This window comes from Nannobrachium achirus, assembly GCF_963921795.1.
Source record: "Nannobrachium achirus genome assembly, chromosome: 18".
Lineage (NCBI taxonomy): Eukaryota > Metazoa > Chordata > Actinopteri > Myctophiformes > Myctophidae > Nannobrachium > Nannobrachium achirus.
Genome location: NC_137825.1, coordinates 27,714,710 through 27,730,248, shown reverse-complemented (window position 1 = coordinate 27,730,248; position 15,539 = coordinate 27,714,710). Strand labels below are relative to the sequence as shown.

At 42.8% G+C, this 15,539-nt stretch overlaps 1 protein-coding gene across 1 annotated transcript in view; it reads left to right on the top strand.

Annotated features, from left to right (window-relative positions):
- spag9b (sperm associated antigen 9b) overlaps positions 1-15,539 on the top strand; it is a 59,390-nt gene that overhangs the window by 30,409 nt on the left and 13,442 nt on the right. Inside the window, exons 5-14 of the mRNA XM_080746928.1 lie at positions 3,670-3,823; positions 8,739-9,030; positions 9,553-9,646; positions 10,178-10,302; positions 10,780-10,837; positions 11,695-11,847; positions 11,954-12,014; positions 12,665-12,795; positions 13,320-13,376; positions 15,086-15,268. Coding sequence (XP_080603054.1) covers positions 3,670-3,823; positions 8,739-9,030; positions 9,553-9,646; positions 10,178-10,302; positions 10,780-10,837; positions 11,695-11,847; positions 11,954-12,014; positions 12,665-12,795; positions 13,320-13,376; positions 15,086-15,268 — 1,308 coding nt within the window. The remainder of the gene's footprint in view (positions 1-3,669; positions 3,824-8,738; positions 9,031-9,552; positions 9,647-10,177; positions 10,303-10,779; positions 10,838-11,694; positions 11,848-11,953; positions 12,015-12,664; positions 12,796-13,319; positions 13,377-15,085; positions 15,269-15,539) is intronic.

Genomic DNA, 15,539 nt, shown 5'->3' with positions numbered 1-15,539 from the left:
GAATATCGCAACATATCGTGATATTGCAATAGCTACCAAAAGACTATAATATTGTATATCTTGATTTTTCAGTGGTACTAGCTTATATTGCAGTCTAGACTTTTGGTTGTGTGTGGGCGTGTGTGTTGACCTTAAACATAAAATAATAATAACTAGAGATACTGTTCCTCCGAAACAATGTGGGCTCGCTCGTGACTATATTCGACAGCGTGCGTCATGTGAAGCTCAACCAATACTCCAGCTAACACCACTCCCAGATTTTCCACACCTCAATTGCACCTCATTGGTTAAGGGCCCTGCCTTTGTACTGTCTGCCACGGGACTCGTGTGACGGAACTCACGCGACGGAACTCAATCTATAAATAATGACGATAACATAGTGTTCTCGCCTTTCAGGCGAGCCCACAATTACATAGATATCGCAGTACAAATCTATAATACAGTATTCTCCTCAGTGTTAATTTATCCTTTTGTAACTCTGAGAGTATACAAAATGGAACTCTGAAAGTTAAATTAGGTTCTTATTGAGGATTTGACTTTGTAGAAGCAGATACCAATGGCCCTGCCCTGTGGTGTTTGTTGGCACAGCTAGCAGAGTAGAGGTAATGGAGCTTATGATGCACCCAGTTGATATCAGAACACCACATGAGTGCTAAGCCATCTACAAATGAGACGTTGCCAAAACACTTCTTTGTGAGATCTCAACTCAATTACATCTTGCTGTTTGTCTGGTTACACATCCGCAACACATAACTGGCCGGCATAGTGGCCTTTGGTGTGGATCGTCATGGGTTCGCCTGGGGTCGACATCAGAAAGGGCTTGTGTTTGCCAACGGGCTCCTAACGCAATCAGACCAAATCAAATGGGTTCAGATCAGAGCCAAGTCTCCTGAGGAGACACGTCCTGGATGGGAGTCTACAGAGGCAAACATGGACGAGGATGTTATGTATTAAAAAGTCAGTCACTTGCACTTTCATTTGCTTTTAGGGGCGTCCGTAGCCGTAGCTGAGTGCGTAGAGAGGCTGTCGGTGAATCTGAATGTTGCTGGTTCGATCCTCGGCTCACCCAGCAAGACACGTAACCCCCAACAGCTTACAGGGTTTCCTGCAGCACTTTACAGGCCAGGCGCCCCCACCCGGCCAGATCTTTTTTTTTTTCTTTTTTTTTCTAAAAAAAAAATTTGGACCTCCAACAATGTACTAGGCATGATCGCGATCGCGAAATTGCATGTTTAACCCGCGTGATTCCTAAACCCACCAGGCTTGAGTTAAGACCCGCCTCGTGGAAACGCGAGGACTTCCAGGAGTGGCTGAAATCCCTGCCTGACACATGGAGGGTGGATAAAGTCAGAGGCATGAAGACTTGTACTTGAGAAAAGCCTGCATTTGCACTATGCACAACTATTAATTTCTCACTACAGTGCTCAAAATAAACTGTGCAAAAAAAATCTTGAAACTGACTTAATTGTACCGTGCTTAATAAAGGGAAAACTTTGTAACTTTGCTAAAGAGAAAAACGTACTGAGAAAGCTATTAATTTGTCACTACTGTGCTCAAAATAAAAACTCTTACTGATTATCAGTTAAATTGTTATGGTTTGGATATGGCTTTGGGCCTATTATGCTGCGTGTATTATTGTAATGGATCAGTAGGTTGTAGGTACTTTGCACTTGAGCGAGCAGCACTAACGTTCATGGGCACTTTCATACTTGAGATTATCGAGAGGAGGCGGGTCTTAACTCAATCCTGGTGGGCTTAGGAATCACGCGTTTAACCCCCATACCAACCCCATCTTTCAAACATGGCAGCCATGTTTGTTTGCATTTGAAGAAAACATAAGGGCTGCTATCTCCTGAATTCCTGAACGGATTTCCAAGCGGATTTTTTTGTTTGAAAGCTGTGAAAAGCATGTACATGCATAGTGCATCATATGTGCACAAATTCGTACACCAGCGTGCACACTATTTTTTTAACCCTTTGGTGGCGAACCGGCAATATAAGAGGTCCCACTTTACATATGGCACCGAAGAAGTTAAAGGACAACTTCATGTATGTTAACTCTTATACCGCTACGGACGTTCCCGTTCGCCCCAATTCTCGAGGTCGCGCCGCGCCAATGCGGCCGTTCGTTCGTATACCTTGTTGATGTCCGTAAGCTGATGAGGGGTCGCGCCGCCGTGTACTGTAATCACATCGCCCGCAGTGATGGTCTTAAAAATCCATTATGCGTTAACATCAACGGAGACCAATTCTCTTCCGTGTTGATTTTCTCTGGCCCTGAGGCTCTGTGGCCAGAGACTGCTCTCAATGTATGGCAAGCCATACCGGCCAAATTCACATTAATTCTTGCATGACGCCGCCCTCTGCTGCCTGGTCTGCCAAAGTGCATTGTTGCGCAATAAAATAAAAATAAAAATAATAAATAAATAAATGTCTATCTATCTAGTAACGTCGCAAAGGTAAGCCGCTTTTTGATGGCACCAGACCCAATAAATAAATAAATAATCTGGCAGTAGTAGAGTTAATGTATTAATGTATGTTTTATAGTATAAAAAATTATATCACCAAAGTAACAAGTAACTAAAGTTAACTTTGTAAGAGTAAAAGTAAAATATTTGGATCCCAGATGTAGTGGAGTAAATAAGTACTGAAAACAGGAAATACTCAAGTAAAGTACAAATACCTGAAAATCTCCTTTGTACAGTATAAGTACAGTACTTAAGTAAATCTACTTAGTTACTTTACACCAATATATATATATTTTTTTTACTGTGCTGTAAACTTCTATTTATATGGCACGAGTGCTGGTTGATTAACCATAAATGTGGATGATAGCATGTAGTTGTGTTTTCCGTCATCATGGGCACATTCATGTGTTTCTTATAGGGCAAAAATAAGAATTAATATAAAAAATTAAGTAAATTAATTACTTGAATTAATTAATGAATTATCAAAAAATGAGATCCCCCCTGGTCAAGACCTTTTCCTGCAGGAAACCCTGGCTTACCCACATGTGCTGGTCTGAGCCATCTGAGCAGCCATCTGCTGGGTGAATTCAAAAAAGCAATTTCCCCTCTCCCGGAGACCAGTAAATGCTCCCTTTGCCCTTTTATATATAGTAATAAGTTCCAGTAGAATGATATATTGACATTCCTTTGGTCATGCAGGTCTCTAACTGTGAGGCTATTGGATCAGAAGGGATGGTTAACCTGTTATGCAAGAGACATTAAAATGTCTATTCATCACCTCACACACTAACCTTCAGACCTTCTTTCACACCGTGGAAAGGAAAAAAAAAGCAGAATCTTTGCTTTGTCATGACAGTGTCGTGCGCCGAAGATATTCAATTCACAAGCTCATAACGCAACGCATTCACACAGCACGATGTGAGCTTGCAGCTCGGCTATTTTTGTCACATGACACCGTCATACAATGAAGCATAAATGAGGCAAAAGGCTGCCATATCCACACTATAATGAACAGAAACTGTTTATTTGTGCAGTGCAGAATGTGTATTCTCCCTCTCACTGCTATACATATATATACATATATTTCTGTTAGTTGTGAGTTGTGCTGTAATCTGAGGCTACGGTCAATTCTCTTACAAAAATAAATGTATTTTCTCTTTTGCGGTTAGTCATTGTTGTTTCTCTGTCTCTCTTCCTCCAGGAAGGATCGACCCATCTCCATTGGTCTGTTCCCACTTCCTGGAAGTGATGGTATGACCCCTGACCTCCAGAGGGAACCTGTGGACTCGCCTTCAGAACCCTGGAGATACAACGACCTGAGTCACCCTCACCCACGCTCTAACACAAGCCTCAAGGTAACACACACACACACACACACATACACACACACACACACACACACACACACACACACACACACTAGTGCTGCACAATATACCGCTATCGTATCGTTATCGAGGTATGACCATGCACAATATCACTATAGCAAAATACAAGATATGGGCAATATTGTTTCCCATATCACCCTTATCTTTCCCATATCGTTGCTTTTGCTACACATAGAATATCAAATAACAAGTGTGGGAACCCAATAGCACTTAAAATCAGGATATTGACTTGTTATTATGCTGTTTTTTGAATAATGCTTAGTTTTCACTGTTGCAACAATTAAAATATTGAATATGAAATGTGTGCTGTAATATTGTATATCGATATGACAAAATATTTGGCATAAATACAGAGATATACAAAAATGTACCATATCGTGCAGCCCTAGCACACATAGACACAGGAGATCTGATATGAAGTCAGATTCCCTTTTTTTAGATAGCCGTAACTGTCTGTAAAGTTGGAAATGTTAACCGTAAAACCGTCAGTTGGAGAGTGAGGAGAGTGAATTCACACACTACATTTTCCCAGGGATCTGAGTCAGTGACATCACCGCTAGTTTCATTTCAGACAGCGTCTGGAAACATACGCTCAACGCCAGAGAGGGCCTAGGAAAGTGTACAATGCTATTCACTTCAGAGTGAGGGGGAAGGATTGATTGGCGTGTCCAGAATTGCTAAGCAGTCTGAGTGTGCGCGTGTGGCTTGGATCCCAGAGAGGAGAGGAAGTGGTACCATTCGGGGGCCTGCCTTTAGGATCATGGAGGGGAGAGAGAAGTGGCAGGGGCGTCACAAGGGGGGGCGGGGAGTGGGACTGAGTTACTAGGGCCCAAGGCGGAGGGGCCTTCATTATTTTATACTTTAGCTATTGAAAAATAGCAGATATACAAGCTCACAGCGCGGCACCGAGTGCCGTGCTGCAAGCTTTTAGATCTGATATTTTTTGAAAAGTAGTGAAAATGTGTGCAAATCTTTGAATATATGTATTTTTTAAGCGGACATTTGTAACCCAAATTTTCGCTTCTGGGGGTCCCTAGAACTAAATATTTTGAGTTAGGGGTCTGTGGCCAAATACTTCATCATTTTGGGGGTCCTTCACGTGTCAAAGACTTGGATACATTTTCACAATTTCTCAAAAATAGCAGATCTACAAGCTCGCTTGAGCTTGTATGTCGTAATAATGCGTTCCCAGTCTAAATGGGTTAACCCCCCCCCCCCATGAAGAACATTCATGGGGGGCCCTCAGTGAATCCATCCGAATTTGGTGTGACACCCCTGAGATTGAGTGTCTTCAGTGTCTTCACATTGTTGCCGTTGGAAACCATGCTGTGCACAAGGTCCCATCACGAATATAAATGACTACCGATTGGGCCGTTCATCTGTCTGAGATCACGTGGCTGATCACAAGACTGGTAAAGTGAGTCTGAACTCTGGTAACCCAAAAATGTTACCCAGGGTAACAGTGTGGCTCTGTCTAAATGTTCCTGGCGTCCCTTTTTTTTGGGCATGTCATCATAGGCAAGAGATGTTCAAAAACGGCTGATCTGCATGAGCTCAGAACGTGTTGAACCGGGATGCATTGTGAGCTTGTAGATTGGCTAGAGATTGGCTATTCACCAGTTATATACTGTAGGGATTAAGTGACAGGCTAACCACTGAATCCAAAGTATGTACAGTATATCAACACAAACTGCTATTGTGTGTTTTTGCCAGTGGTGGAAAACATACTCACATTCTATACTTAAATAAAAGTATATACTACAATATAGAAATACCCTGTTACAAGTAAAAGTCCGTAATTCAAAATGTACTTGAGTAAAAGTATGAAAGTGTTGGCATCAAAATGTACCTATTTCTGATGCATTGTGAGCTTGTAGATCTGCTATTTTCAAATAGCCTAGGTATAAAATTAGTAACTAGTAACTAAAGTTTTCAAATAAATGTAGTGGGGTAAAAGTGCAAAATTTGGATCCGAGATGTAGTGGAGTAGAACTACGGTAAAAGTATTGGAAATTGGAAATACTCAAGTAAAGTACAAATACCTCAAAATTGAACTTAAGTACAGTACTTAAGTAAATGTACATAGTAACCTTACACCGCTGTTTTTTGCCATTCTAACACAATGGTTTTCTTTAGGCTCAAGGCAGCGTTCATCATGAATCTCTTATTTTGAATCTCTCATCCAGCGATAATGTGGATGTGATTAATGTGATTTTCACCCTACTTTTCTACGGGTTGTGTTTCTTCAGCACCGGGCCCGGGGTAGTGTAGCACAATGGAGGTGCAAAGTGAATCTCTCTCTCGCACACACACACACACACACACACACACACACACACATGCGCACATGCGCACACAGACACACACACGCACACACACGCGCGCGCACACACACACACACACACACACACACACACACACACACACACACACACACACACACACACACACACACACACACACGCGCACACACAGACACCATTGTGTTGCATCCTCTGACTTGACATTCTCCAAAGAGTTACAGTCGCCATCTTTCACCTCCACAGTTCTCTGTGTTTGTGTGTGTGTGTGTCCTGTCTCACTCTTCTCAGCCTCTCACTCTCTGGTGGGTATGTTGGTGGTAGTGGCGGTGTCGGGTGTGTGGGTGTGGGTGGAGGGTGGGGGGACTGTGGTATTATCAAACCGGCAGAGTAGAAAACGTTGCATCTTATTGGCTGGTCAGCGCTACTATAGCAACAACAGAGGCTTGACGCCAGCATAGGAAGAAAGGCTATGAGAAGGAAAACTCCCATCAGGCCAGAGAGCTCTGTGTGTGTGTGTGGTGTGGGGGGGACTTGTAAGGAGCTAGAAGGAGAGGTACATGAGTAAAGGGAGAAAGAAACAGGACTTTGAGTTCACTGGGGTCCCCCAGGGGTCTATGCTTGTCCCCTCCTTTTTCCCCGTCTTCTCTGAAAATAGCCAATCAAGCTACAAGCTCACAACGCCTTGCAACGCTTTGTGAGGTTATGCCACATGTTCACCCCAGAATAGGGACACTGTTGTTCGTGTGGTTAATAATTTAACGTGCAGCACCTGTCTCTGGGAGAAAGGTGCACTGACTGACACCTTGATAGTGACCTTTTAATGAAATACATTATACATTGTACCACTATTTATAGAATTCAAGTCCCTGGTATTAATGGATCGAAACAAACCGCGCTGGAAATGTGACATGCCGTTCCATCGAATAGGGCTTTAGTAAAATCCTTCATAGTAATCCTATTGTGTGTCTCAGTTCCACGAGCAAGGCTCTGCAGTCTGCACAGCATGCCACGGCCATTAGCTGATGAAACCTTAGAGCCTGCGGCCTGGCACCATAAACTGCTAGTTCATCATTCAGTGGTATTCTCAACATGGTCACCTTTACTGTCAAAGGAAGACAGAAATACTATATACGGCTACTCATTACTGTGTTTCATGGTTTTATTTTTACTGCTTTGATTTCTATTTGTTGTTTTATTTATTGTTATTATTATTAGTATTACTATTAGTAGTAGTATTTCTTAACAGGGTTTGCTGACCAAAATGTTCACACACAACTCCCATTAACGTTCTGAATTATTATTTACCTCAATCATTTGAAGTGTCCCATAAATTGTAGCAATATCATTTGAGTCAACGTTGTTTGATTTATTTTAAAAACTGCCTCATGCTGATCGCCGACCTTCACTGTGAAGTCAGGGCTTAATTGTCACACCTCTTTCAATCAGTCGGAGTCTGCATCAGCGTATCCGGGAAAAGTGGATGGTCAAAGTTCACTGGAGACTTTGGCCAGTCAGCAGACTGAACATCAGCAGGTAGCAGTTGAGGTGAAACCACAACCCTGGCATCCAGATCCTGGTTAAATGTTCCATACTAGTTGTGTTGTTGATCGCATGACATTGCAGTGCAGTCTGGTATGTGAAAATAACAGATGTGGTCACATCTCCCTGACAGCCGCATGCTAGTGCTGCACTGCCACCTCTTGCATTACTCTTGTATTGCACACTTGTTTGGCTTCTATTTTTGTGTTGTAATCTTGTCAAAGTATTGCCCAACTACATCTATACGTCCTCCACTGCACTGGTTATGAACTCATTATTCCATATTATATTCAAGTCAAAATCTCCTCATACTGTATTCTAGTGTGTGTGTGTGTGTGTGTGTGTGTGTGTGTGTGTGTGTGTGTGTGTGTGTGTGTGTGTGTGTGTGTGTGTGTGTGTGTGTGTGTGTGTGTGTGTGTGTGTTAACCTTTGCTCTACTATTCTGGAGTACTTGGTTCTGTTCTCAAAGCTGATTTTTGAGGAAGACGCTTAACCACATTTTTACATTATAGGCTCTGGTTTATACTGGACCAGAATGGATTAGATGTATTTTTTTTTTTTTTTTTTTTTTTTTTTTAAAGAGTAGCCAATTATTGTGATCCCTTGTGACTTTATCTTTTTTTATTGTGACTTATCTAATTATTGTAATCCCTTTTTTCTCACAATTGAAGTCATGCCAATGATGTCCTCCCCTCACATTTCTGTGTTGCCACGTGACGTTGTACCCTCCTGGCTCAATTGCCAGTGAGGAGACCCCACCGGGAGGATGCAAGCCCTCTGTCCTACACCTCCCGTTCAACACCCTCCCCCACTGACAGCACCACCCACCCCAGCCCGTAGGCTTCCTTCCCCAGTTGTGTTGGCCAAACCGGATGTACCACAATGGATTCGAACCCCTTTGGTTGCATGTAGTGTTGTCACAGTGTTTTGTTGTTTTGGGTGGAGCACATCTCGCACGTTATTGACGTAAATCGTCCACTCGTAGACGGCCAAGCCTTTAACCGTTTTGACTGCTGTCGTCTTTTCTCCCCAACTTAAAGGATGAAATGTCTGGCAATAGCCGAGGAGGCAACAGGTCCAATCGAGGAAGCTTCTCGAGGGGTGGGACCCCCATGTCCTCACAAGGGGGAGGGTCCAAGTCATACGCACGCGGTGGCAGCGCCTCGTTGTCGGAGGACACAGCCTCCCAGGAACAGCGAGCAGGGGATGGACTGAACAGGAACCTGGACCGGAGCAACGGCAAGCCAGAGAACAGCAAGGACATCTCAGCGGTGAAAGATGGACGGGAGTGGCAGCAGGGCAGAGGCAGCCAGGACTCCACAGCCCTTACAGGTGACACTCAGTGCTCTGATAGCAACCATGATGAAGGTGTGGTGGCTTAACACTCAGTCAGTTCAAAGAGTTAGAGCAGGGGTCTTCAACGTTTTCAGGCCAAGGACCCCGGCCCTTAGTTGAGAGAGAGATGAAGCAGGGACCCCCACAACCTTATCACAGATTCCATTTAGTTTCATTGTTTGACAGCACAATCATTGTATTTTGGATTCATGTCAATTTGTGTTTTCAGATATTTAACCACGTGAACTATCAATACTTAATAAACTTGACCTTTCACTCTGTACTTGGACTGAGTCTTTTCCCCCTCTACACCAAACCTAAAATAGACGATCTACAATCGTTGTGAGCTTGTAGATCTGCTATTTTTGGCTCAAGTTCTCAGAACATGGACGCTAGGGTTCAAGTAGTTAATATAAAAAAAGGTTTCTATAACACAATGATTTGGAGGACCCCCCTGTTGAAGACCCCTGAGTTAGAGAATCAGACTTGTGTATGTTCTCTCTTCGTTGGTCCCGCTAGATGGAATGGACAACCTGGAGAAGTCAGAGGTACAGGCCATCATTGAGTCCACTCCTGAGCTGGACATGGACCTCAGCAGCTGCCAAGGAACCAGGTAGAGACTGATCATTGACTCTGCCGTTATCTACAGTATTCATTATTATTTGCATTGTCACGCATCATTGTTATTATCATAAATGTACTAAAGTATCACTCGGGCAGTCATTGCTTCTCAATGGTATCCTAACTTTTTTTTTTATAACTTTTGCTGAATGTTGGATTTTAGAAGAGACTTGAACTCCACCATTTTGTCTCACTATTCCATGAACAATGCATCAAATATGATCTTTGTGGTGGTGTTTCTTTCAAGAAACTCGGTTTGATAGCCAGCATTTGTTTTTCAATCTAATGAGTGTATGGACTCGCACTACTCACACCCAAACGCTCTATACAGTAGCAATGATTACTAAACTGTCCTTTTTACTGCACTTGTCCAGGTCTAATAAAGGCAGCTTATAGATTAGTTATAGGTGGGTTATATGATCATTATCATCGTTTTTCAGTTTTTCTCAAGTGAAAGCCCCATCTTTCAAATTCCCCTGTAATACATCTCTTCATTTTGTATTTCTTCCTTTCATTCCGCCAGCACACCAACTAAAGGAGCCTTGGAGAACGTGGTGTTTGACCGGAACACAGAGTCCCTGTTTGAGGAGCTGTCCTCGGCTGGAAATGACCTCATAGCAGACATGGACGAAGGCGCCGACCTTTTGGGTAAGAACCCTGCTTCTCATAGGACTCGGTGTTAAGAAGTACGCTGAAGTAGTAAACAGTCATGCTTTAACCACTTAAGTACTATTTTATACTTTTTCGGACGGTAGTTTTACCAACATAGAGTCAACCACTGTTTCTCTTAATTCTCTTTGTGTACACCTTACTCATGTGTTCAAGTAGATTAGCATGGTTTCTGATTTCCGATGCATTGTAATACGTTTAGAGACGTTACCAGTGAAACTATTAGTTTACAGAAATATTAGATTCTGATTCTAATGTCATGAATCAGTCTTATAAACCCTCTCTAATTTGCATCATCTCTCATTCATGACTATCAGACTACAGCTTACTAGGTAAGAAACAGAAATGTCTGCTGTGCTGACTGACATGAGTTTCACTTTACCCCTGTGTTTTTTTTGTTTGTTTTCTATACATGCAACAGAATGATTTTCATGTGTATTTCTAAAATAATTTTAGGTATGGGCCGTGAGGTGGAACATCTCATCCAGGAGAATGCTCAGCTTCTTGAGACAAAGTATGTACAAATGCATAATGTAAATTTGTTGTTATTGTTAATAATAATAAAAAGATAAACGGCAGTGCTGCTAACACTTACCTGTACATTACTAATATTACAAGTATTAATACAAGTATTAGTAATGTAAGTGTTAGCACTGCTGTAGCAGCTCTTACTGCTTACTACTAAATAGTGTTTAACCACCCAAGCCTTAACGTCGTTCCACACCGGGAGACTTTATTTTGTGCAATCAATTCACAACTGTTTGATGAGTTTAATGAGTACTGCCACACAGGAAGCTAAATTATGTGGCGAATGGCGATAAAGCAACATCATAAACTAGGTTCACAACTAGGTCGATTTTTCATCACGAATAAAAGCACCAACCTTTAATACGAATGAGGCATCACCAGATTAATAGTTTGATGTAACATAATTATCATTCGCCAATGCAATTTTGGATCATTTATTCGTCATGCTTCTGGTTTGTAAGGATCCCCCCCCCTTTTTTTTCTTTTTTTAGCAAACATGGCTGCTCTACTTTTAGCTATTGATCTTTTTTGAACATATTTGCCCATAATGACATGCCCAAAATAAGGATGCCAGGTTAAAGTGGTTAGGTCTGGTCTGTGGCCATGGGCATTTAACTCCAAAGTATGTGTAACCCTGACCTTCTCCCAGAGATTGAAAACTAGTAAGCATTCCATACTGTTCTTCAGAGTACTGTGAAACTGGTGGTTATTCCTTTTGCACTTGAAGAATCAGTGTAGTAAGAGTGGTTAGTGTGGAAGTTATAGAACAATGCTGCCACCTTCTGTTCAGCGAAGTCATTCAGAACGGTTCTCTCATTCCTTTCTTTACATTTTTGTGTTCAGAAACGCGCTGAACGTGGTGAAGAACGACCTGATCGCACGGGTCGACGAGCTGAGCTGTGAGACGGAGGTTCTCAGAGGGGAGTTGGAAGCCGTCACTCAGGCCAAGACCAGACTGGAACAGAAGACCAAAGAGATGGAGGACGAGCTGAAGAAGTGAGCAGGCTATCTCATAGGAAATAGTTACAACCAGAATGTCACCATAGTTACACGTGGATGCCCATTGCTCACGGCTCCCAATCTATGTTGATTTTTCACACAGGCTACGAGCAGAACTGGAAGAGACCAAACAGAAAGTCAAGACCGGCGACAATGAAGACGATGTGAGTTTGCCATGCCATGACGCACTCTGCATGTTGTGGAGTCTGCTTTCATACTTAACCACTTAAACCAAAACACACACACGCAACAGAAAATAGACGATCTACAAGCTTTTTTGTGAGCTGGTAGATTGCCTATTTTCGGTGAAAGTTTGCCATTTTTGGCAAATATATATATGCGTGTTGTGACATGCCCAGAATAGGAATCAAAGGTTCAAGTGGTTAACCAGCCCAGTGGGTCACCCTGACCTTAGCCTCGGGAGCCAGGCATTTCATTCAAGAAAGAAAAGCCTGGGTACAGCCCCCAGTAACTGTGGCTCAGCCAATCACAAGCCGCAGTCGTCAAGGCATCGCCTACGGACACTATAGTGTTGGTGTCCATAGTGCAGAGGGGATCACATGAAAACGTATTTTAATTGTAATTTTGTGCATATAATATATTTATAGCCGTTCGGATATCTTATTTTACATCAATTTTGTTCATGTGAACTGTTTTGTTTATGATTATTCATTGTAATTATCAAAATCGCTATCTAGTTTTGCGGGCACAGAGATCGGTGAACAAACAAATGCTATTGGCTGGAGCGTAGGGCAGAGGCCCTACGCTTGCGCTTGGTCAGGGTACCCTGAACTTGTCCTTGTGTCGCCTCCAGAGTGACGTGCCCACCGCACAGCGGAAGCGCTTCACCAGGGTGGAGATGGCCCGAGTGCTGATGGAGAGGAACCAGTACAAGGAGAGGCTGATGGAGCTGCAGGAAGCTGTGCGGTGGACAGAGATGATACGGTGAGGAGAGTCACAGCAGAGTATGGCATGTCCGGATACACCACCTCTGTTAACCCATTTAAGACCTGGAATTATTTTATACTTCAGCTGTTGAAAAATAGCAGATAATACAAGCTCACAGCGCGGCTTGTAGATCTAGTATTTTTGAGCGTGAACATTTGTGCAATTCTTTTCTCAAATATTTTCTTCTAGGGGGGGTACCTGATACATCATATTTTGAGATGGGGTTTGACATGAAAAACGTTTGAGAACCACTGATGACGTAGAAACATGAGTTCTTCACAAAACCATAGAGGGATTTAGAAGACACTTATAGAATCGGGTCAAAATTTTCAAAGACTCACGATTTTTCAAATAGCAGATTTGCAGCACAGCACTCTGTGCCACACTGTGAGCTTGTAGATCTGCTATTTTTCAATAGTTAAAGCATAAAATAATCGTTAACGGAATAAATGCGTTCCCGGCCTTTTCTTTGCAGAGTTTTTATTTATTTTAATTTTATGTGGTTGTCATCCCTCTGTCAGGGCATCAAAAGAGAACCCCACTCTCAGCGAGAAGAAGAAATCCAGCCTCTGGCAATTGTAAGCTCCTCAACTCCTTTCTTTAATTCATTTGACATCACTTCTGTGCTACAGTCAACCATTTACTGTGTGATTTATGCTTTCATTCTGTATTTCTACTTTTCTCTTTTATTTCATGTGTTCTGTTTGATTTCTCCAGGATGTAGGTAAATCTTGCCTTGCCTGGCTTCTGATCTCCTCTTGACAGCAAACTCTTAGCAAAGGAGAGCCAGCCAGAGAATGCACCTGGATCGCTGTGCAGTGTCAAATTTAGTTTGTTCCTTTGTTGAGTTCAGGGGCGTCACGGGGGGGGGGGCTTAATTATTTTATACTTTAGCCATTGAAAAATAGCAGATATACAAGCTCACAGCACATCTGCTATTTTTGAGAAGTTGTGAAAATGTCTTCTAAAAAATAATCTTTGAATATAATGTATTTTTTTAAGCGAATATTTGTAACTAAAACTTTGCTCCTGGGGGGGTCCCTGGAACTCAATATTTTGAGATGGGGGTCTGTGGCCAAATACATATCATTTTGGGGGTCCTTCACATGAAAAGGTTTGAGCACCACTGGCATAGAAACATAAGTCTAAAAGAAAAAAAGAAAAAGAAAAACCTTAGAAGGATTTGAAATATACTCACGATGGTCACATTTTCACGATTTTTCAGAAATAGCAGATCTACAAGCGAGCTTGTATGCGAGCTTGTATGCGACACCCCTGGTCGAGTTCAAAGACATCAAGCGTACTCAAAGATCTCAACGGGGGAACACGTTTCACACTATGAATGCAATTCATCAAAGGCAAAGTCTTTATGGTGATTATTATGCTGACGGTGGAAAATTGTGAATCTCAGCCATTCCCTGCTGTTGGCTCTCCTCTTGTGGAGTTACTTCATGAGTGACTTTGGTGTGGGTTGAACAATTGACAACATTTGGTGCAGGTTTATATGCAAAGTGATTTGCTGAGGGGTACGTTGGAGAGAAGATAAGTGATAAATCTTTGTTCTCTCCTGCATGTTTTTCTGTGTCCCTCTATATTTTGCCTGGTGTTGTGATGTCTTGTGTGCAGAAGGTATGTTATGTTGCAAGGGCCGCTAGAAGGGGGAGGGAACAGAGAAATGGGACAATGTTTTAGGGCGCTGAAATTCACAGAAATTATGCATAATGCTACATGAAACTACTTACTGAAAGATGACAGAAATGTCATAAAGCTTCATCAAGTTACACAAACATTACTAAATATATTGTATGTGTTTTTTATGTGAAACAAGACGGATACGTCTGAAACGGAATGAGCTGTTTCAAGAAGCATGATAGAGTACAGTATCTGTGCAGCTTGCTGTAGAGTAGACGTAGGTGGCATTGTCAGTCAGGCCTGTTTACGTTCTATGTTGCTAACTAACAGCCCGATCAGTGTACTCCATTAACCCTGCACCCCCTGCTCTCACCATTCACTGGGTTATTGGAAACGAGCTCTCAAAGCTTGGGTTGGCCTCGGTTGGCCTGATGCTGTGGAATCCGCATTCTGATGGGACTGCTGCCATCCGTCTGGGTGTTCAGACTTTGGCATGGTGTGTCTCAGGGGGGAGTCCAGTCCCCGTTACCCCTTGACTGTACAGTATATACCCGACCGCTGCTACTGCTTGTGTCCACCCTTCTATACGTGTCTCTGTGTGTGCTCTTCCCTCTACCGTCCCTCGCTCCGCTGCCCCGCCCCCTCACATCTCCAGTTTCAGCCGTCTGTTCAGCTCGTCGGGCGGGGTGGCCAAGAAGCCGGCGGGGGGCGACGCCCCGGTGAACGTCAAGTACAACGCCCCCACCTCCCAGATCCAGCCGTCGGTGAAGAAGAGGAGCAGCACTCTGCAGCAGCTGCCCAGCGACAAGAGCAAAGCCTTTGACTTCCTCAACGAGGAGTAAGTCATACGAATACTGTCACGTGATGTTTTGTTTAGCCTATAAGCTTAGTTGGTGAACTAGCTATTTGTAATAATCAGTGCAATGGTTATGATGCTGTGCCATGCAAGATTATTAATTATAAATATTGAAGCAAGGGATTGAACATTTACAAGATCAGCTCATCGCCCCTGATTACAAATGCTGTACATTTACCTACAATCAGCTTCAGTGTTCAGTGAGTATCAAAACAGTAACCCCTTGCTGCCACTTGAGGGCGCCAATGTACAT